This window comes from Schistocerca nitens, chromosome 3 (assembly GCF_023898315.1).
Source record: "Schistocerca nitens isolate TAMUIC-IGC-003100 chromosome 3, iqSchNite1.1, whole genome shotgun sequence".
Taxonomy (NCBI): domain Eukaryota; kingdom Metazoa; phylum Arthropoda; class Insecta; order Orthoptera; family Acrididae; genus Schistocerca; species Schistocerca nitens.
The window spans coordinates 641684456-641706369 of record NC_064616.1 but is presented as its reverse complement, the minus strand read 5'-3'; the positions used below and the strand labels follow the sequence as shown (position 1 = coordinate 641706369).

At 38.8% G+C, this 21914-nt stretch overlaps 1 protein-coding gene across 1 annotated transcript in view; it reads right to left on the bottom strand.

Annotated features, from left to right (window-relative positions):
• LOC126248595 (rho guanine nucleotide exchange factor 17) overlaps positions 1-21914 on the bottom strand; it is a 650439-nt gene that overhangs the window by 19416 nt on the left and 609109 nt on the right. The window contains exon 15 of the mRNA XM_049949719.1: positions 13143-13291. Within this exon, the coding sequence (XP_049805676.1) occupies positions 13143-13291 (149 nt within the window). The remainder of the gene's footprint in view (positions 1-13142; positions 13292-21914) is intronic.

Genomic DNA, 21914 nt, shown 5'->3' with positions numbered 1-21914 from the left:
ATCTGCCATCTGTGTGTGGTATCATAGGTAATTCACCAAAATGTGTACAGTGTATGCTTGCTAACACTGGCCTGTTTCAGGTACAAGATGAGATATTGTATTCTATTTGTCATACGAAGGAACTCAAAGGTTGATGATATAAATATTGCATGTAAGGGTGCAGTGCCTTGAACCCAAGCAACCTACACAAAAAGGGGAGCAACTAGTTCAAATATTACTTCTGTTCTGTGTTCCCTAGTGGATGCTATGCCAAGCCATTTCTAATGTTTATCTTTGAGTGAAAAAAAAAATCACTACTTTATGCTAGTTGGCATTTGAGGGTTCCCTAGGCAAGCACACAAATTCATGAATAACTCTTATGCCCCTTAAAGTACTTAAAGTAAATTTTGATTTATGTAGATCTGTTAAGTTCCAGAATAAGTAACTGTCAGGTTTGATTATTTGATCAATATTATGGTTCGCTTTCTTTTTGATTCCTGTACTCAATAATTACCATGGTTCAGCTTTATTAATTTGCCAATTATTTGTGTTGTGTGTGAGTTTTAAGAGAAATCATTGTAAAGAACACATGGTGTAAATTTGTCGAAAAGATGAGTTAATGGATTCTCATAGGAATAGAGATAATTAAGGAGCAGTCTGTGAAAGCTGGCTGACTGTGAAAATATTAATAAATGTGTAATGTGTTAATGTAGCTATGACTCAATCAATTGTTTCCAGCCTTTCTTGTCTTAGCCCCAGTCAGCACAGCACATGTTGTAGCAGGGTGAGCTCAATTGATTGAGTGACAGTGTTCAGTGTTCATAGATATGTTGTGTAATTACACTAGCTTATTCACTGATACTGTGTCAAATTTTTCAGAATGCCCACTGATGTAAGGGATCCAGCATTCCTGATGAGGAATGAACTTGGTTATGAATTAAAGAGACAAAAAGAGCCCAAACATACTGTTCATGAATTGATTGAGCAACTTCATCAAAACAGTGACTTGCCTGTACATTGGACTACCAAACCCAAGGAGGTAAGGTTGGCCACTGCAAATATTGCTGCTGCTTTGGAAGAAATGCTGGAGGTTGTGCAAAGTGAGGTGGAACCCATTCCTAATCCAGTGCATAGATCACAGGCTCGTTTCAATAGTTATCTTCACAGCATGAATGATTTGCTGGGTGCAGACAAGGAGCAGGCACAATAACTAGTAAGATATGGTAATATTATTCAGGATTGGTTATATCCTCATAATAGCAATTTTAGTGAACCAAATAGTGACAATAACTGAGCAGAAAATAATGCTGGGTTAGGGCAAGCAGTCCTTGACACTCTGCTTTCAATGTTACAGAACCCATTACAGGACAGGTTACATGAGTGTTCTCAGTTTTCACTAGATTCTGTTGATAAAATAATGGAGTTTTTCAACTTTATACTGGAGTCCCAACATTGAACATTAGCTATGCAAGTAAATAACATTGACACATTGCGATTAATAGACACTACTGTCAGGAGTAAATTATAGGAGGAAGTAGTGTGACCCATGCAACAGAATAATATATGGAAACAAATAAGAGAGAGAATTTGGGTTAATTCTGTCTACAGCCTTGCTAGAATTGATTGGTCGGCAGTACTGTCATGAGCATGGTACTGCTGAAACCATAGACAATGTTGAGCGTATGGACTATGTTGCTAGAATTGATTAGTCATCAATATTGGCATGATCTTGGTACTGCTGAAACTGTGGAATATGTTGCACTATTAATAGAAGTGTGGTGCCCTTAGAATTGGAATTCATGGAGGAACAAGTGGTGATCCATATTTTAGGAGGGCTCAGTTTGAAAATTGGAAAAATGTTCCTGGAGGGTCATCATGAGGGCTGTGGAAGATTTAGCTAGTGAATGTACACTCCTGGAAATTGAAATAAGAACACCGTGAATTCATTGTCCCAGGAAGGGGAAACTTTATTGACACATTCCTGGGGTCAGATACATCACATGATCACACTGACAGAACCACAGGCACATAGACACAGGCAACAGAGCATGCACAATGTCGGCACTAGTACAGTGTATATCCACCTTTCGCAGCAATGCAGGCTGCTAGTCTCCCATGGAGACGATCGTAGAGATGCTGGATGTAGTCCTGTGGAACGGCTTGCCATGCCATTTCCACCTGGCGCCTCAGTTGGACCAGCGTTCGTGCTGGACGTGCAGACCGCGTGAGACGACGCTTCATCCAGTCCCAAACATGCTCAATGGGGGACAGATCCGGAGATCTTGCTGGCCAGGGTAGTTGACTTACACCTTCTAGAGCACGTTGGGTGGCACGGGATACATGCGGACGTGCAGTGTCCTGTTGGAACAGCAAGTTCCCTTGCCGGTCTAGGAATGGTAGAACGATGGGTTCGATGACGGTTTGGATGTACCGTGCACTATTCAGTGTCCCCTCGACGATCACCAGTGGTGTACGGCCAGTGTAGGAGATCGCTCCCCACACCATGATGCCGGGTGTTGGCCCTGTGTGCCTCGGTCGTATGCAGTCCTGATTGTGGCGCTCACCTGCACGGCGGCAAACACGCATACGACCATCATTGGCACCAAGGCAGAAGCGACTCTCATCGCTGAAGACGACACGTCTCCATTCGTCCCTCCATTCACGCCTGTCGCGACACCACTGGAGGCGGGCTGCACGATGTTGGGGCGTGAGCGGAAGACGGCCTAACGGTGTGCGGGACCGTAGCCCAGCTTCATGGAGACGGTTGCGAATGGTCCTCGCCGATACCCCAGGAGCAACAGTGTCCCTAATTTGCTGGGAAGTGGCGGTGCGGTCCCCTACGGCACTGCGTAGGATCCTACGGTCTTGGCGTGCATCCGTGCGTCGCTGCGGTCCGGTCCCAGGTCGACGGGCACGTGCACCTTCCGCTGACCACTGGCGACAACATCGATGTACTGTGGAGACCTCACGCCCCACGTGTTGCGCAATTCGGCGGTACGTCCACCCGGCCTCCCGCATGCCCACTATACGCCTTCGCTCAAAGTCCGTCAACTGCACATACGGTTCACGTCCACGCTGTCGCGGCATGCTACCAGTGTTAAAGACTGCGATGGAGCTCCGTATGCCGGCAAACTGGCTGACACTGACGGCGGTGGTGCACAAATGCTGCGCAGCTAGCGCCATTCGACGGCCAACACCGCGGTTCCTGGTGTGTCCGCTGTGCCGTGCGTGTGATCATTGCTTGTACAGCCCTCTCGCAGTGTCCGGAGCAAGTATGGTGGGTCTGACACACCGGTGTCAATGTGTTCTTTTTTCCATTTCCAGGAGTGTATTTTGGGATTGAACTTTATTGGTAAAACAGGACTTATTGTGGACTGAGCAGGCTGGCAGCTTCATTTTAAGTTTAGGCCACAAATACATGGGCAGAAGGGGATGGTCAACTTGGCATATGATCAACAGAGTACTGAAGTGGGTAGTGAGAGGAGCTCAAACTCAATTAATCAGCAGGTAGGTCATGTCCATCACTTCCTAAAGAAGATTAAAGCTGTATGTGAGGAATTTCCTGATGTGTTAATGGAAGATTTGGGGACCATGGATTTAGCTGAATATCATGTGGAGTTAATGGCTCAGACTCTCATTAAAAAGGTGCCATATAGATTACCTAGAATGGAGGAATTAAGGGAGCATGAGGTATGAGATGACCATTTAAATCACCATATGCTGCAACAATATTCTTGGTACCAAAAGCTAACAGATGACATTGTCCAGTTATGGACTACAGAGGCTTAAATAAGTTGGTAATATTGTGAACTATACCTCTGCTGGGCTTGCATTCATGTTTTGTATGGTTTTAGGGAGCAAAGATATTAACCACATTAGATCTTAATCAGGCATGCAATGAAATTCCATTAGATGAAAGGTATGAGAATGTAAAGCATTTGCGACAGCTTGGACTTTGTTTGAATGTAATTTTGTACCATTTGGGCTCACTACAGCTGCATCTGTGCTCTCACAGCTTACAGGTGCAGAGTTTTCCAATATCAAGTTCCAGTAGGTCTATCATTATCTTGATGATCTGGTCATATACATTGACTCAGCTCATGAAGATGTTCAACATGTAAGAGAAGTTTTTCATAAGTTTGGGGGCAGAACCTGCCATTCTTGCTTGTTCTATATGAAGTTTCTTGGCCATCTGGTCTCCAGCAAAGGTATTTTCATCAATACAGAAATAGCTGAAGCAATCAGACAGTATACCCAGCCACAAAATGCGAAGGAAGTGGCCAGATTTGTTGATATAGCTAAGTTTTATAGAAAACTTCATTCGTAGCATTGGAGGTAGCCTTGCAATTAGTGACAGTATTAGCCATATCTGACTTCAATAAGGAATTTCTCATGTAGACAAATGTATCACCTCTAGGAGTGGGAGCAGTCCTGGTGCAAGAACAGGAAAAAAGGTGATTACCTATGCTTTAAGGGGTTTGAATGATTTAGAGAAATGACATTCCATCTAAGTTAGTAGCTTTAACTGTATTGTGTGATATGGAGAATATTAGGTACTACCTCAAGGATAGGCAGTTCACCCTAGAAACAGACATCCAGATGCTTAGCTGGGTGAAGGTGAAGCCTAGAAAGAGAACTCTTATAGCCAGATGGGTGGCTTGGATATTAACATTCAAGTCTGAAGTGAATGTGATTGCTGATGGTCTGAGCAGCACGCCTGGAGAAGTGGAAAAGGGGCAAGGAGATGAATAGCAGGAGAAGGGCTATGGTGCAAGTGCTATAGTGGCCTCTATTCTCACAAATATTCTGCACTTATTCCATGACATCAGGGAATTTCAGGACTCTGATGAACACCTTAAGACAATTAAAGAAAGTCTCCTAGGAGAGCAGAATGTTAAACCCCATGTGCTGAAGGAAGGGGTGTTCTGCTGTAAGGTGAGGGGTAAAGGTGATCTGAAGGTAGCTGTGTCTCGACAACTGGTTCCATTTCTGTTAAAATATTTTCATAAGTCACTAGTAGGTGGACATCTTAATGTGTAAAAGATGAGAGAAAAGATTAAACAACAGTTTATATGGCCAGGTATGAATAATTAGTTTTGAAATGGAATACACAATTGTGAAATGTGTGCAATGAAGCGAGGATAGTAGAGTTGGACTTTTAGCTTCCAAGATGGAGGAAATACCCTCCCGACAGATGTAGACTGATTTTAATGGGCCTCTGCCTAGAACTAAGGCTATCAAAAAGTTCATTTTGGTGTGCGTGGATGTGTTTACCAGGTTTGTCTGCTCGTTACCAAGTGTAGGGGCAACTATCTATATCATAAATCAGAAATTGCAAGGTATATTTTGTATCTTTGGCACCCCACAGTCGACAGTTATTATTAATGTGACTGCAAATGTTGATGGTGTTAGGACAGCAACCAGCCACAAATTTACTTTGAGTTCCTTTATTCAAAGGAAAGGAACTCAAAGTAAATTTGTGGCTGGTTGCTGTCCTAACACCATCAACATTTGTCTTCAAAAACAGCCACGGTCTCCAACATGTCATCATATGACAAAATTGCACAATGTGACTGTATTCACAGTACACCAGTTCAAGCAATTTTGTCTTGGAATGGGCATATGAAACATCACCATCATGCTATATTATCCCAAACCCGCATACAATGAAAGTATTAACAGGAACCTCCATTCTGCCCTTTCAGCCTGCCATAGTAAGGACCATAGTGGATGGGATAGCTCACTTTCTTGGTTAATCATGGAATTTTACACGGCGCACCAAGAGAGCCACCAGATCCCACCCACAAGCTTGCTTCTGGGTTACCAAATTATGACTTCACTATGCAATTTAAAGTTTGTTGATGACTTGTTACCTGAAAGGAATAGAGCTGAGCAGGTGATTGCACAGTGGAGGAGAGTGAAGAGGCATATCTAAATGGCTCATAGGATGGAAGCCACATGGTACAATGATGGTGGCATCCAAACATCTATCTAACTGGTGGCATGGTATTTGTTTGAAATTTCCAAGAATTGAGCACAGTTGCAGAAAAAATAACCAAAAAATTGTTTCTCAGATTCTTTGGGCCCTCTCAAATTCACGAATTTTTAACACCAGTGATCATCCATTTGGAGGAGCTCTAGACAGGGAAGGAGATCTGGGCACACCTAACTCAGGTAAAGCCAGGCCTCATGGCTGATTCAAGAGTTTCTTCAGCAGGTTGCCTAACAGTAGCAAGGGGTGGGGAGTATGTGCCATGTTTGACACTATGGCCTAGGTTGGCAATATCTGAACTGTTATTCTAGGTTGGCCACACACACTATTGGCACTGCTTATGAGGGAAGGGACTTGCACAAGTGCAGTGCAGAAAGAGGCAGTTGGAACCAGTACTGTGAGTAAGTGGGAAGTTGTCGTGAACTGTGAAGGAACAACTGACATGGATAGAAGGTGTGTTTACTTGGCTGTACCTAATCAGAAGGGACCACAGTTTGTTGCATGGAGGACTGTCATTGTGTATGCTTGACATGAATTCACTGTGCATTCATGGAATGTCAATAAGCCAGATGCACAGCAATTGTGTGTCGTGACTGTGTCAGACATTCAGTTCCTTCATGTGCTGTGTAGCTCACAAAACTGGTTGTATTTATTTTATGTACTATATAAGCTGTAAAGATTCAGCACTTTCATGTATACACTTTATTACAGAAACATTTGCCTGATTTAAACTGTTCAGTGGTATCTGCTTTCTGTGTGTGGTATTATAGACATTTCATTAAAGCATCTACAGTTCAGCTGATAGTACAGTCTTGCATAATTGTCTGGAATATGTATGCAAAATTATATTATTAAGGCCTTTATTATTTTTTTAAAAAACTTTCTTCAACTTTCTGTAATGTTGCAGGTTTTCATGGAGTAAATTGGAAAAAAGGAGAAAAAAGTGCGACAAAGCAAGCTGGGATAATTTTAACTCCCCTCTTGTTGTGTCATCTGCCTCCTTAAAATTCATTTCTTCATTTTGACTTAATTACCATTAACATACATGAGTATAATCTGTATTTTCATAAAAGAGAAAGATTGGTCCTTAGTTTTTAAAGAATATAACATCAGATCTAATTTTGTGCTTAGTTTAATGTATGTAATTGATTTTCTAATTTATTTTGACTATTACTAGTTAGTATGTTTCATTATAGGGTGAAATCAGTAATTGTTTCATAACTTAAGTTCTATGTTTGACATATAAACAAATCTAAATTCTGCACTAAGTATAAACATTTGGAGGAACAACTAACAGTAATTTTAAAGGATCTATTTGTATCTATTCGAAAACATGTTAGCAAAGCCAGCCCTTAATTAATTCCAAAGTAATTAACTGTTTTGTCAAAAGTATTGTTTGTGTAACTATATATGTTAATTTCATGATTTAAACAAATAATTCAGCTTAACCCTTGTAGTAGAAGAAACTGTTAAAAACACACAATTTTTCAATGTGTTCAGCTAATTTAATGAGTTAAGTTTTAATTGTAATTTCTGTAAATTTAACTTCAAACAATGCATAGTTTCAGTACCTATTATTGTGATGATATATAAGGGCCCAATTTTTGATCACAAGACAGTCAGTCCATGGCCAAGTTTCAGATGAGGAGGCTTTGTTGCTTAGAACAACAACAATGCATCAACGTAACAGTGAAATAAGTGTTACACCAATAGGCCATGTGTTAAAGCAATGAACGTGACTGTTCAATTAACTTGAAGGACTTTGAAATATATGTTTATGTTATTACGGCTTGCAGATGTTCAACAGTAGACTATTGTAGCAGTATGTGGAGGTTCACCTGCAAACTATTAATGAGGCTTATGGAAAGTATAAACAATAAGGCACTGGTCATACCTGTATAAATGTGTATTATTGGGGGGTTGTGTAAACAGTGAAAGCAAAAGATTGTGCATATGTCGACTACATTATTTATAGTAGTCAGTGTCAAAATTACGAACCCCATTTTTCAGCCAATGTAGCGACGCAGTACGTCAACACTGAGGACTAACAAACAGAGAAATAAAAGCAGGCAAAACTGCCACAAAAGGAGATAGGTCAGTATATTGTGCTAATTGTTATGCAGGGGTTCTTTCATAAGCACATAACCTGGAACCTGGTGAATAATACTTGTGCCCCATAAAGTAATTTAATTAAATTTTAATTTTTCTAGATAAGTTAGGTTCCTGAATAAGTAATTGTCATGTTTGGTTATTTGAGTGATATTAGAGCTTTACTTGCTTCTGGATTCCTTTACTGAATAATTGTCATGGTTTAGCTTTATTAATTTGCTAATTGTTTTGATTCTGTCTGAATTTTAAGAGAAATGGTTTGTACAGAGCACAGGTTGTAAACTTGTTAAAGCTGTGAGAATATTAATAAATGTGTGATGTGTTAATGTAGCTGTGACCTCAGTCAATCATTTCCACTCTTACTTGTCCTATAGCCCCAGTCAGTGCTACATAGTTGATAGCAAATATTCCCCATTGTGTCTACTATCTGGATGACTTCCTGGTTATGGGTTGTACAAATGACGAATATCAGTACAATCTGCATTGGATTTTTGTGGCTCTGTATGAAAAGGCTCTTTAAGAGAAATATTCTTAACCTTCTGTCATTTACCTAGAAGGCTCACAACCCACTCACGACTATGCTGAGACAGTAAAAATTTTTTTGATTCTCAAATATGGTAAGAACTTCCAGCTTTTTGCAGCAAGGTTCCCTATATTCTTAAGGCAGCTTCTATCATTTACCCTTACAATCAGTTATGCTGCAAAGGACATTCCTTTTCAATGGGTAACAGTTTGTCAGTAGGCATTTCAAACTTCAAAAGCTTGCCACAGTTAGCCGCTTGTTTAACAATGTACCAGCCTCAGCTATGATTGGTTTTGTCAACAGATGACTCCACAAATGGTGAGGCTGTCCTGTCCCACAAGTTCCCGGATGGTTTGGAAAAGCCTATAGCATTCATTTACAAAATCTCGAATCGAGATCAAGAACATTATTTGGTGGTAGGGAAGTATGTGCTGGCTGTCATTTTTGGCATGTATAAATTCCATATTTTCCTTTAAGAAAATAAGTTTTGTTTACTTACTGACCATAAGCCCTTGTCTTTGTTTGGGCTAAGGGTAAACTGTGAAAACAGATGGCCCACTCTCTTTGTCACTGGGCCTTGTACATGTCCAATTACCACTACTCCATACATTGTCACCTGTCTCACAAGCATTATAATGCAGATGCCCTTTCCAGAGTCCCTTTGAGTTCAGATTTTGAATTCAACAAACAGGAAACTGTTTTCAGATTTATTTCCAGGTTGAGTAGCATTTGGAGGACTTTTCAATCAATTCTATGGATAATGCATCCATGTCAAAGTAGAACACCCTATTGCAGCATTTTTTACAGGATATCCACACAGGATGGCTTGTCAAAGTGTGTTCTTAGTATGGTGGGTCTCCATTGTTTTGTTGTTTGACACTACAAACTCCAGATCAGGTAAAACAGCCTGCCAATGATGCAGGAGGATGACAGTTGAGTGGTGTTGCCCAAGCTCTGTAGCAAAGCTCACTCAAAGAGGGACCTCCCAGTTGAAACAGCTCACTCTCCACTATATGAACTGGCCATGAATGGATGATGATGTCATACAGCTAGTTCATGATTACTTGGCCTGTCAGGCATAGTGAGCAACACCTCAACAATCATATTCTGCTTGGCTGGGATTCACTGAGAACACCTGCATGTGGATTTTGTTGAAGTTTTCTTGGGAGCCATGTGACTCTTCCTTTTTTAATTCTTTTTCTCACTTTCCCTAAGCCATCAAGATGCAGCAGACAATGACCTCAAAAAAATTTCCAGTAAATGTATCCCTGCAGCTTAGGCACAGATAGCAGGCCTCAGTTTCTGATGGCTGCTGTCTGGTGGTTCTACACCCACAATGACATCAAACGTATCGTTTCTCCTCTGTTTCATCCTGCCTCAAACAGGCTCATGGAATGTTTTGTCCACACCCTGAAGATCAAAAGTCAAAGGACGTCAGGGCACTCACATCAAAACTGTCTTTCACTGCTTGCCTAGCTTCTTATAGAGTAATGCCATAAACAGCTACAGTCTGGCAGAGATGATGTATGGGTGTCCCCACCCAATACTGCTTGATCATTTGTTTTGTGTTTCACTGTATTCCACAAACTGTTAATAAAAGACTTTTATGATCTTAATTGGGGACTAAAAACATTTTCTTCTGTTGGAGGGCACTTCCATGTACAATACCAGAAACAAATCCAAAGTGTAATTTTATTCATGTTCAGTGGGTCTATCAAACTTCATCTTTTTCATTCTATGCAAGTAAAATATCCTTTGAACACGAACATCATACAATGATGGGCTACATAACAGCACTATGCATTTTGGCACTGTTACTTAAATGTCACGTGAAATGAATTTCAAAATGTCATCTACATATGAGTGCAAATAAAACAGTAAGATGAAAAGTTTCTGGGTTGGCATGGTAGTGAGGTTGATATTTTACCCAGTTCATCAATCTGGATCAAACACAGGAAACCAAACCATTCTGAAAAGCTGAACACACAAACCAACTTCACAAACCTAATTGAAACTGGGTTGATACGATCATGAAAATGTACCAACACAACAAAAATAAATTTCATTGAGATTAGAGATTAGATTAGATGTACCTTTCATTCCAAGTGATCCATAGTGATGCCATCCCAGAAGATCTCCTAGCTATGAATCAATTGGAATGAAGAGTACACTTAATCTAATCTCAATGAAATTGGTTTTTGTTGCATTGGTACATGTTGCATGATCACATCAATCCAGTTGCAATTAGATTTGTGAGATTGGTTTGTGTATGCAGATTTTCAAAATGGTTTTGTTTTGTTTGTATCATCCAGATGGATGGACCAGGTAAATTTCTTAGTTCTGCACAATTCATGTTCAACAGAGTTACCCAACACTGATGAAGATTTATAAGACATTTTGTTCTTCATTCCTAACAGTTAAGAAATAGGGAAATGAATTCAAACATGAAGAGTATTTCAAAACTGAACCCACAAATCAAAACATGGTAAAAATGCACAATTGGTGATTAAGATGGAAGAATTAGATGATGATGTATATATAGCAGAAGAATTAAATATGTAATAACCTTTGTGCAACATTAGTGCTTACCAAAAGGAAACATTAAAAATAAATTTCTCAGCAATGATTTTAAACATATAAAAAAGGATCTAATGGATTTTTTACATTAATGCATTGTTGTGGATAAGGTATGACACTGCTCTTCCATAGTATAAATGAAACAGCAAGAAAAGTAGTGGATGGAAGCTGTTGGCACTGCACAGCAAATTGTGATGATGTAGATTTCACCTACTGGAAAGAATACAGTCTTTTTTCTGGGATATAAAGTGTGTTGTTCTTAGTAATTACTTCTGAAAGGTAAAACAAGGATTGGCAAATACTGAGTGAGTGTTTTGAACCAAGTGGATGAGAATATACTTGATAAAAAAATTATCCACCGTGACAATTAAAAGGTATTTTGATAGTGGGTAAGCTGGATCTGAAGTATAGAGTATTGCATCATCGTCCCTGTTTGCCAGGGTTTGCACACACGAACTTCCATCCATCCCATCTAAAACAAAGTTGGTGGGAAACATTGTGAATCCAATAAAGGTGTCATGTCAGTCATGAGTGGAAACTTTACATACTTTTCTGAAATCAAATTCACAGACAGAATCAACATAATGCAAAATGATGGATCAATTGCTTTTATAGTATTCATACATATATCATTACTTAATAAATCAGTAATCAGTTTGGGCACTTCTCTGAGGAACACAAGAGCAACAGGTTTTTAATAAGCAATTAAGTGAAACTAATAATTTGTATTTACCTTGCTGCAATCCATTAACTCTTTTTTTTCAAGATGTAGATGGCAGTAGAAAGGTTTTATTATGAATTTATACCACATTGCATTTTAAATGCATCTATCTGATATGAAGTAATGCCAAATACAAAATTTCTATTAAAATACAGTACAAGCAGTAAATTTTCTGGGTTTGCTGCCCCACAATCTCATATTTCTGCTGGTTGAGTCATCACACCATTCATATGCAAGTGTGCAGGGAAGAAAAATTTAACACATTCTCTAGCTAGTGTCCAAAATAATTAGTTAAAGCTTAGACATTAGTATTAGAGCAGTGAAATGTAGATCAAACTATGGTGAGAATGCAGTTTTATGTCAGAGAAATGTGGTTAAAAATTAATCAGCTGTAGTGCACAAGCTCCTACAGAAAATACATTTCCCAAAATAATGACAGTCATTAAACTTAGTGAATGCTATGCTACATTTAGAAAAAAAAGAATGGGGAAGATTAAAAAATTAATAAGCACTCCCTTAAGCCAGTAGGTTTTATTTAAACAATTGAAAATTAGACCAATACTCGTAGAAAATGACAATAATGTTCAAATTGGAAAGATTGCCAATATTTTCAACAATTCTCACAAATGAGTGAAGAACATAAACAGAAGTCACTGAAAACAGCTGCTCTTGTTTTCATTTTCCATCATATCAATAGAAATATACTCCCTGTAAAGTTTCTTCCTAGTCCAACATAGTTTAACACTTGATCTTGCAGATCATACTTAGTATCAATACAGGTTCTTTAATCAATATTTTCCATCTCTTGTTAAATCCAGTAGTCTGATAGAAGAATTTTATATGGGTTAGAGAATGCATTGAGTGGTTGACAGCATTAAAAGAAGGAGACGATAATCGTCTTAATTACCAGGAGTGTTTATAAGAAAATGCAAAAACTCTACTTCTGTCTGTTTTGGGTCATTATCAAGACACAATATTAAATAAATTTGACTTATGAATTTTATTACATTTTACAATAATGCTCTTTTTCTCAGTGATCATGAGTCCTGAATCCTATTCTAGAAAGTCTTTTGACTACTTTTTGTCTAATTGTTATATTTTATTGTACAAGGCAGAATGTTTGCTGGTATGCTATCATCATCAGGCAAAATATTTTAAATAACTTGGTTATCAAGTCTAAATAATTCCATCGAATAAATTTCTAAAAACAGTTACATAAAGACTTGAATTTTTTGCCTCACCTCAATGTTGAGTGAAACAGTGTTCAGAATTTTTATTGTATTATGACAACCACACCAAAGCTTTCCTCCAATGGACAGCATTCGTGTCACTGGCATTGCTGCTGTCCCAACACCAACTGTCAGTGGGTCAGTGGTATTCCATCCACCATCTGTATTCAAGATACAATAGGAAGATGAAAAATGAGTTTGCAAATATTTTATCTAAAGGCACTTATTAATAGAAAACTTCCTATCAAATTACCTTGATAATGGAAGTTACACAGACTTATAAGAAGCAGAGCAAATAAATACAGAGGTGGTTACTTAATAAGTGATGAAAATTTCATTCTCTTTCAGAAGGAGTGACTGGAATGGTCCAGTCCAACACATCAAAATCCACCCTGCATTTTTTTGTGCAGGAAGAATACAATGAAAGAAATGTAGTATCAAAATTTTAGCTGCTAAGAACACTGCAAATATTGTTTTAAAACTGTTGAAATTACTCATTTTTGTTGCCTGAATGGCTGCATATGATAGTGGGTTGTACAGCCCTTCCTGGCTAGTGTGTGACTGACCATGACAAGAGAGCATAACAAGGCATAGTACAAATACCTGGAGTGACACACATGAATCTGAATCCCCTAAATCATACAAAAAATGTCAGGTAGCATTAATGTTTCAAATACATGGCAGTTCATATTGATGGCTAAACTGCTGCATATGTAGTTCTTACAAAGGTGACTAGCAGAAGAAAATAAATCAATGTAGTGTGTGTTTGATGTTATATTACAGACAATTTCCGTCAATCATGATGAAATATTTCTTACACATACAACATTTTATAACAATTTGTGGAGCACTGTTCTTATGATAATTTCTGAATAATGTATATTTCAGTAACAATGAGTTCCTTTTTTACTGCCCGTAGTCAACATAATAAAACAATACCTTTTTTGAATGATGAAAACAAACATTTTCTCTACACCAGGCATACTTGATGAAAGAAAAATTAAAATTTTCTGGCACTTCACAGTAATTACTGTTTTTATTTGGACAGAATTGTGGTTGAGTATAGAAACAGTCCTGCTTGTTGCTCTGTTTACTAGGCTGCTCAGTGGGCATACAGAAATTTGTAAAACATGATGGTGCAAACTGATGGTGCTCAAATGACTGCAATTTAAGAATACTGTTCTCCTGATGAATCTCAAATGGAGTTGTCAGAAATTATATTGTGCAACAGTTTCTTTAAAAATGTTTTCCACAGTCAAAAAAATTCTATTTTGAGAGTCACACTGTTTGTGCTGGGTGGAAGCTGAATTACAACAACTGTTTTTTCATTGTCCTCCTTAAAGACAGAGGTATTGTATGCAGATGGCAAGAGTCTAATAAAAGTAATGAATTAATATCTGCAACTGGTTAGAAACTGCTTCAAATGAAATGTTAAAAATTATCCTTTCAAACAATGGACACTCCAGGTTGGAATATAAACAATATTAGGATGCCAATGGCATTCTGGTCAGAGATGCCAGTAGTTGCAGTAATGTGTATTTGAGGTATGCTTGCTTGTGTGAATGTGTGTGTGTGTTCTTCTCTCTTATGAAGAAGGCTTTGGCCAAAAGCTAAAATGTTTAACAGTTTTTTCATTGTGTCTGTCTGCAGGTCACTGGCTCATCTTTATGGTGAGTAGCAATTTATCCTTTTCCCAATATTGTGAAATTATTCTTTCCTATTGCTCCGGGTATTGATAGGTCGATTATAAGATTTTTGCCACTAAACAGTCCTTTCCTAGTTTTGGTCCTAATATACCTTGAGGTCCCTGAAGACAGATCTGAAGCTGCAGAAACAGTAATTAACTCATACTTATCACTATCATTGTTGTATATGAATGTATCCACAATCGTCTTTGTTTTTTTTTTTCTGTGAAATGGTAAAGTGTGATTTGGTTGCAGTTCTATCATGAAACCTGACTAATCAGTATTATACATAGCAGATGTGAGGATAACAGCAAGCTCCATCTTCACATCAGCTACAAATTAACAGCGTCTCCTCTACAGTTTTTATGGAAGTAATTTCATTCTTTGTGACCTCCTGTACTGTATGATTTCTTGAATCTAAGCAGGTGAAATATGTCTTGAAATCTGAAATTTTCATCTTAGTTATGATTCAGAGGACCATGTCTCAGATCTCCATTGTTAACAGTGCAGTTCCTCTCAATAGCAGCTCTACATGGTTTATATCTCAAGAAATCTCCTCCAAAGAACTTTGTTCTTGTTAATTATTTAAGTTGGTGGTCTATAACCCATAATAATGGTAGATAATGGGACTTTGTGGCTACCCAGTACAGTAAATATTTCAGACAGTTTTTCTTTCACAGTTTTGTGAATTTCATTTTGGCATGTATTTATAGCTTTTTTAAAATCTTTCTTCTATTTATGCAGTTCACAGTCATATCTTATGAAGAAAAAGTGAGTTTGCACACTACTTAATGTTATGTATTAAACACAGTGAATATTAATTTGGTTTTATCTCCATCATCCCCCCATGAACCATGGACCTTGCCGTTGGTGGGGAGGCTTGCGTGCCTCAGCGATACAGATGGCCGTACCGTAGGTACAACCACAACGGAGGGGTATCTGTTGAGAGGCCAGACAAACATGTGGTTCCTGAAGAGGGGCAGCAGCCTTTTCAGTAGTTGCAGGGGCAACAGTCTGGATGATTGACTGATCTGGCCTTGTAACATTAACCAAAACGGCCTTGCTGTGCTGGTACTGCGAACGGCTGAAAGCAAGGGGAAACTACAGCCGTAATTTTTCCCGAGGACATGCAGCTTTACTGTGTGATTAAATGATGATGGCGTCCTCTTGGGTAAAATATTCCGGAGGTAAAATAGTCCCCCATTCGGATCTCCGGGCGGGGACTACTCAAGAGGATGTCGTTATCAGGAGAAAGAAAACTGGCGTTCTACGGATCGGAGCGTGGAATGTCAGCTCCCTTAATCGGGCAGGTAGATTAGAAAATTTAAAAAGGGAAATGGATAGGTTAAAGTTAGATATAGTGGGAATTAGTCAAGTTCGGTGACAGGAGGAACAAGAGTTTTGGTCAGGTGATTACAGGGTTATAAATACAAAATCAAATAGGGGTAATGCAGGAGTAGGTTTAATAATGAATAAAAAAATAGGAGTGCGGGTTAGCTACTACAAACAGCATAGTGAACGCATTATTGTGGCCAAGATAGACACAAAGCCCATGCCTACTACAGTAGTACAAGTTTATATGCCAACTAGCTCTCAAGATGATGAAGAAATTGATGAAATGTATGACGAGATAAAAGAAATTATTCATGTAGTGAAGGGAGACGAAAATTTAATAGTCATAGGTGACTGGAATTCGAGAGTAGGAAAAGGGAGAGAAGGAAACATAGTAGGTGAATATGGATTGGGGCGAAGAAATGAAAGAGGAAGCCGCCTTGTAGAATTTTGCACAGAGCATAACTTAATCATAGCTAACACTTGGTTCAAGAATCATGAAAGAAGGTTGTATACCTGGAAGAATTGGAGATACTAAAAGGTATCAGATAGATTATATAATGGTAAGACAGAGATTTAGGAACCAGGTTTTAAATTGTAAGACATTTCCAGGGGCAGATGTGGATTCTGACCACAATCTATTGGTTATGAACTGCAGATTGAAACTGAAGAAACTGCAAAAAGGTGGGAATTTAAGGAGATGGGACCTGGATAAACTGAAAGAACCAGACGTTGTAGAGAGTTTCAGGGAGAGCATAAGGGAACAATTGACAGGAATGGGGGAAAGAAATACAGTAGAAGAAGAATGGGTAGCTCTGAGGGATGAAGTAGTGAAGGCAGCAGACGATCAAGTAGGTAAAAAGACGAGGGCTAATAGAAATCCTTGGGTAACAGAAGAAATATTGAATTTAATTGATGAAAGGAGAAATTATAAAAATGCAGTAAATGAAGCAGGCAAAAAGGAATACAAACGTCTCAAAAATGAGATCGACAGGAAGTGCAGAATGGCTAAGCAGGGATGGCTAGAGGACAAATGTAAGGACGTAGAGGCCTGTCTCACTAGGGGTAACATAGATACTGCCTACAGGAAAATTAAAGAGACCTTTGGAGAGAAGAGAACCACTTGTATGAATATCAAGAGCTCAGATGGCAATCCAGTTCTAAGCAAAGAAGGGAAGGCAGAAAGGTGGAAGGAGTATATAGAGGGTTTATACAAGGGCGATGTACTTGAGGACAATATTATGGAAATGGAAGAGGATGTAGATGAAGACGAAATGGGAGATAAGATACTGCGTGAAGAGTTTGACAGAGCACTGAAAGACCTAAGTCGAAACAAGGCCCCGGGAGTAGACAACATTCCATTATAACTACTGATGGCCTTGGGAGAGCCAGTCATGACAAAACTCTACCATCTGGTGAGCAAGATGTATGAGACAGGCGAAATACCCTCAGACTTCAAGAAGAATATAATAATTCCAATCCCAAAGAAAGCAGGTGTTGACAGATGTGAAAATTACCGAACTATCAGTTTAATAAGTCACAGCTGCAAAATACTGACGCGAATTCTTTATAGACAAATGGAAAAAACTGGTAGAAGCGGACCTCGGGGAAGATCAGTTTGGATTCCGTAGAAATGTTGGAACACGTGAGGCAATACTAACCTTACGACTTATCTTAGAAGAAAGATTAAGAAAAGGCAAACCTACGTTTCTAGCATTTGTAGACTTAGAGAAAGCTTTTGACAATGTTAACTGGAATACTCTCTTTCAAATTCTGAAGGTGGCAGGGATAAAATACAGGGAGCGAAAGGCTGTTTACAATTTGTACAGAAACCAGATGGCAGTTATAAGAGTTGAGGGGCATGAAAGGGAAGCAGTGGTTGGGAAAGGAGTGAGACAGGGTTGTAGCCTCTCCCCGATGTTATTCAATCTATATATCGAGCAAGCAGTAAAGGAAACAAAAGAAAAATTCGGAGTAAGTATTAAAATTCATGGAGAAGAAGTAAAAACTTTGAGGTTCGCCGATGACATTGTAATTCTGTCAGAGACAGCAAAGGACTTGGAAGAGCAGTTGAACGGAATGGACATTGTCTTGAAAGGAGGATATAAGATGAACATCAACAAAAGCAAAACGAGGATAATGGAATGTAGTCAAATGAAATCAGGTGATGCTGAGGGGTAAGATTAGGAAATGAGACACTTAAAGTAGTAAAGGAGTTTTGCTATTTAGGGAGCAAAATAACTGATGATGGTTGAAGTAGAGAGGATATAAAATGTAGACTGGCAATGGCAAGGAAATTGTTTCTGAAGAAGAGAAATTTGTTAACATCGAGTATAGATTTAAGTGTCAGGAAGTCGTTCCTGAAAGTGTTTGTATGGAGTGTAGCCATGTATGGAAGTGAAACATGGACGATAACCAGTTTGGACAAGAAGAGAATAGAAGCTTTCGAAATGTGGTGCTACAGAGGAATGCTGAAGATAAGGTGGGTAGATCACGTAACTAATGAGGAGGTATTGAATAGGATTGGGGAGAAGAGAAGTTTGTGGCACAACTTGACTAGAAGAAGGGATTGGTTGGTAGGACATGTTTTGAGGCATCAAGGGATCACAAATTTAGCATTGGAGGGCAGCGTGGAGGGTAAAAATCGTAGAGGGAGACCAAGAGATGAATACGCTAAGCAGATTCAGAAGGATGTAGGTTGCAGTAGGTACTGGGAGATGAAGAAGCTTGCACAGGATAGAGTAGCATGGAGAGCTGCATCAAACCAGTCTCAGGACTGAAGACCACAACAACAACTCCATCATTAACACTTATCCTACTGCAAAAGCATCTGGTAATTATTTTGGATATTAAATGAGTTGAAAATATGAGTGAACAGTAACTGTGGAGAATTGTTTCAGAGAAACTATCAATGAAATCTGAAATTTGTTTTGCAAATCATGACTGTGCTGAGTCATGTTATCTGTTTGTAGATGCACTGTCAACCACGGATATGCCCCTGCCATATTGGGCATGCTCAATCTGTTACAGCTCTGAGAGAGGTATACACTTCTCCAGCACTGGCCGCTGTGGCCGAGCGGTTCTAGGCGCTTCACTCCAGAACCGCGCTGCTGCTACGGTCGCAGGTTCGAATTCTGCCACAGGCATGGATGTGTGTGATGTCCTTAGGTTAGTTAGGTTTAAGTAGTTCTAAGTCTAAGGGACTGATGACCTCAGATGTTAAGTCTCATAGTGCTTAGAGCCATTTGAACCATTTGAACTCCTCCAGCCACCTGGTGAGCTATGAATTTGGAAATTTTCAAATTTTTTTAAAAAAATGCTTCAGGGTGTCTTAGGAGCTAAAATTCTGGCAGGGTCTTTCTTTTGGTGTATTCGTTCTGTATAAAAAATTTTCAAGATATGTCTCAACATATTGGGTAGGACCATTCCATTGAAAGTTTTAGCAGTTGTTATTTCTGTCTCCCACCCTCAGCACTTCATCTAAGAGAATAGTGGTACATTTCATTCACCATATTTATCCACTAAAAGATAATAGGACCATATGAAGTGTGGCTCTTCTTAGCTACACACAAAAACCATAGTTTTAAAGAAACATGTTTCCAGTTGTAAAAAAAACATAAAAGAAATGAACAAAAATGCATAAATTATTTCAATTTTTATTCTGCAGCTACACAATGCAGCAGAAATTTCACTAAAAGTCATAGGTCTTGATATTTTCTTAATTGCTTAGACACTTAAATGGTGGAGGTACCTGTGCAGGAAGAAAGTGTTTATTGCTACTTGTAGTTGACTTCACATGTGTTGGTTCAAAATGGTTCTGAGCACTATGGGGCTTAACATCTGAGTTCATCAGTCCCCTAGAACTTAGAACTACTTAAACCTAACTAACCTAAGGACATCACACACATCCATGCCCGAGGCAGGATTCAAACCTGCGACCGTAGCTGCCGCGCGGTTCCAGACTGAAGCACCTAGAACTCCTAGAACTGCCCGGCCGGCTTCACATGTGTTGGGAATTATTATTTTTATACATGTGTATATGCTCGGCTCAAAATACTGTATGCTTCAACCATTCAACTGGGCTTTGATGAAATGTACTCCATAAACAGTGAGGAAACATTTGGTAAATCTCTCTCTCTCTCTCTCTCTCTCTCTCTCTCCCTCTCTCCCTCCCTCTCCCTCTCGCTCTCTCATGCACACACACATACACACACACACACACACACACACACACACAGACAGAGAGAGAGATGCAACATGTGATGACAGTGGTACACAGTGTGTACTCTACACAATGAGTTCTTTGAGGCAGTCTGTGTATACTCCTATTAGTGATGTAGCCTGTAGATTGTAAGATAGATGATGTACATTATGAAAATTTTATTTAGATACTAACAAATTGGAACTTATCTTCCACTATATGGTTTGAAATAACACCAGCATTCCACCGAATAGGGTCTTCAAACTAATGTGAAAATTGTATCACTCTGTGAGCAATATAATAAGTCTTGGGTCAAGGGCTCCATGTAAATGCAGAATCTTAGGAGTTGCTTAACAGGTGATTGCACATCCATCTGAACGATTTCACTCCCCTCTTGTAGTCACAGAACACACGTTTGAATGTTTCTAGTAAGAGATTACTTACATTACTCATTTCCAGAAGCATTCAATGCAACCAGAGCACAGTATTAAATCACTGTTATTTCCAATATTCTTACTATACTGTTATTAGGAATAGTGGTTCTGAAATACAGAACTGTCAAATAACTGTAGATATAGAAGCAACAATTAGAGGGAAATAAAAAAAAAACACAAATCTGACACCACAAAAAGCAGCAATTACACTACATTTGGACTTATCCATCAAAACATAAAAAAAGTTTGTTAAATAAGAGGACTGGCTTTTTGTATCACTATAGGAAACTGAAAAATCTAATAGTGTTTCTGCAGATATCTAATGTATAATTGAACATGATTTGGAAATAATGGAAACTGAATAGATGTCCCCAAATGGACACAAGTAATTACTACATTAACATAGGCATAGGAGGAGTTGGTATATATACAAAAAGTGGAATAGAATCTCAGGTCATACACCTACATGAATACTGCACTGAAAAGCTCTTTGAGTGCTGCATTTCAGGAGACTTTGAAAAACACAATGCAGTGGTTTGGACAGTGTAAAGACCCCCAATAGCAACTGTTTTAAACTTCATTGTGCAATTAGAGCTGTTACTAATAAGACTTAGTAGAAATATTGGTGGTTTTTGTTTTATGGGCATTAGACCATGGTCCAAGACATATTTTTGTGCCTAACAACACTAGAGATACCATCAGAGGCTATAATGACTTAGAAAACAGTTACAGTCTCAAAAAAGCTCAGCAAGCCAAACTGTTTATGTGTACCTATGCAAAGGTTGGTTCAGTACATCAGACTGCTGCTTAAGATCACAAAGTTGGACTGATGTTTTCTATTGAACTTGTAGTGTTGATCGAACCTATCAGTAACAAATCTAGCAGCCTGCCTCTGAATTGCTTTGATGTCTTCCTTTAATCTGATTGGTGGGGATCCAAAACACTTAAGTAGTACTCAAAAATGGGTTGCACTTGTGTTCCACATTCCCTGAAAAGAATATTGTCTTCCCTCCAGGGATTCCCACTTGAGTTCATGAAACATCTCTGTAATCACATGTTGATCAAACCTACTGATAATGAATCTGGCTGCCCACCTTTGAATTGCTTTGATTTATTCCTTTAATTTGACCTG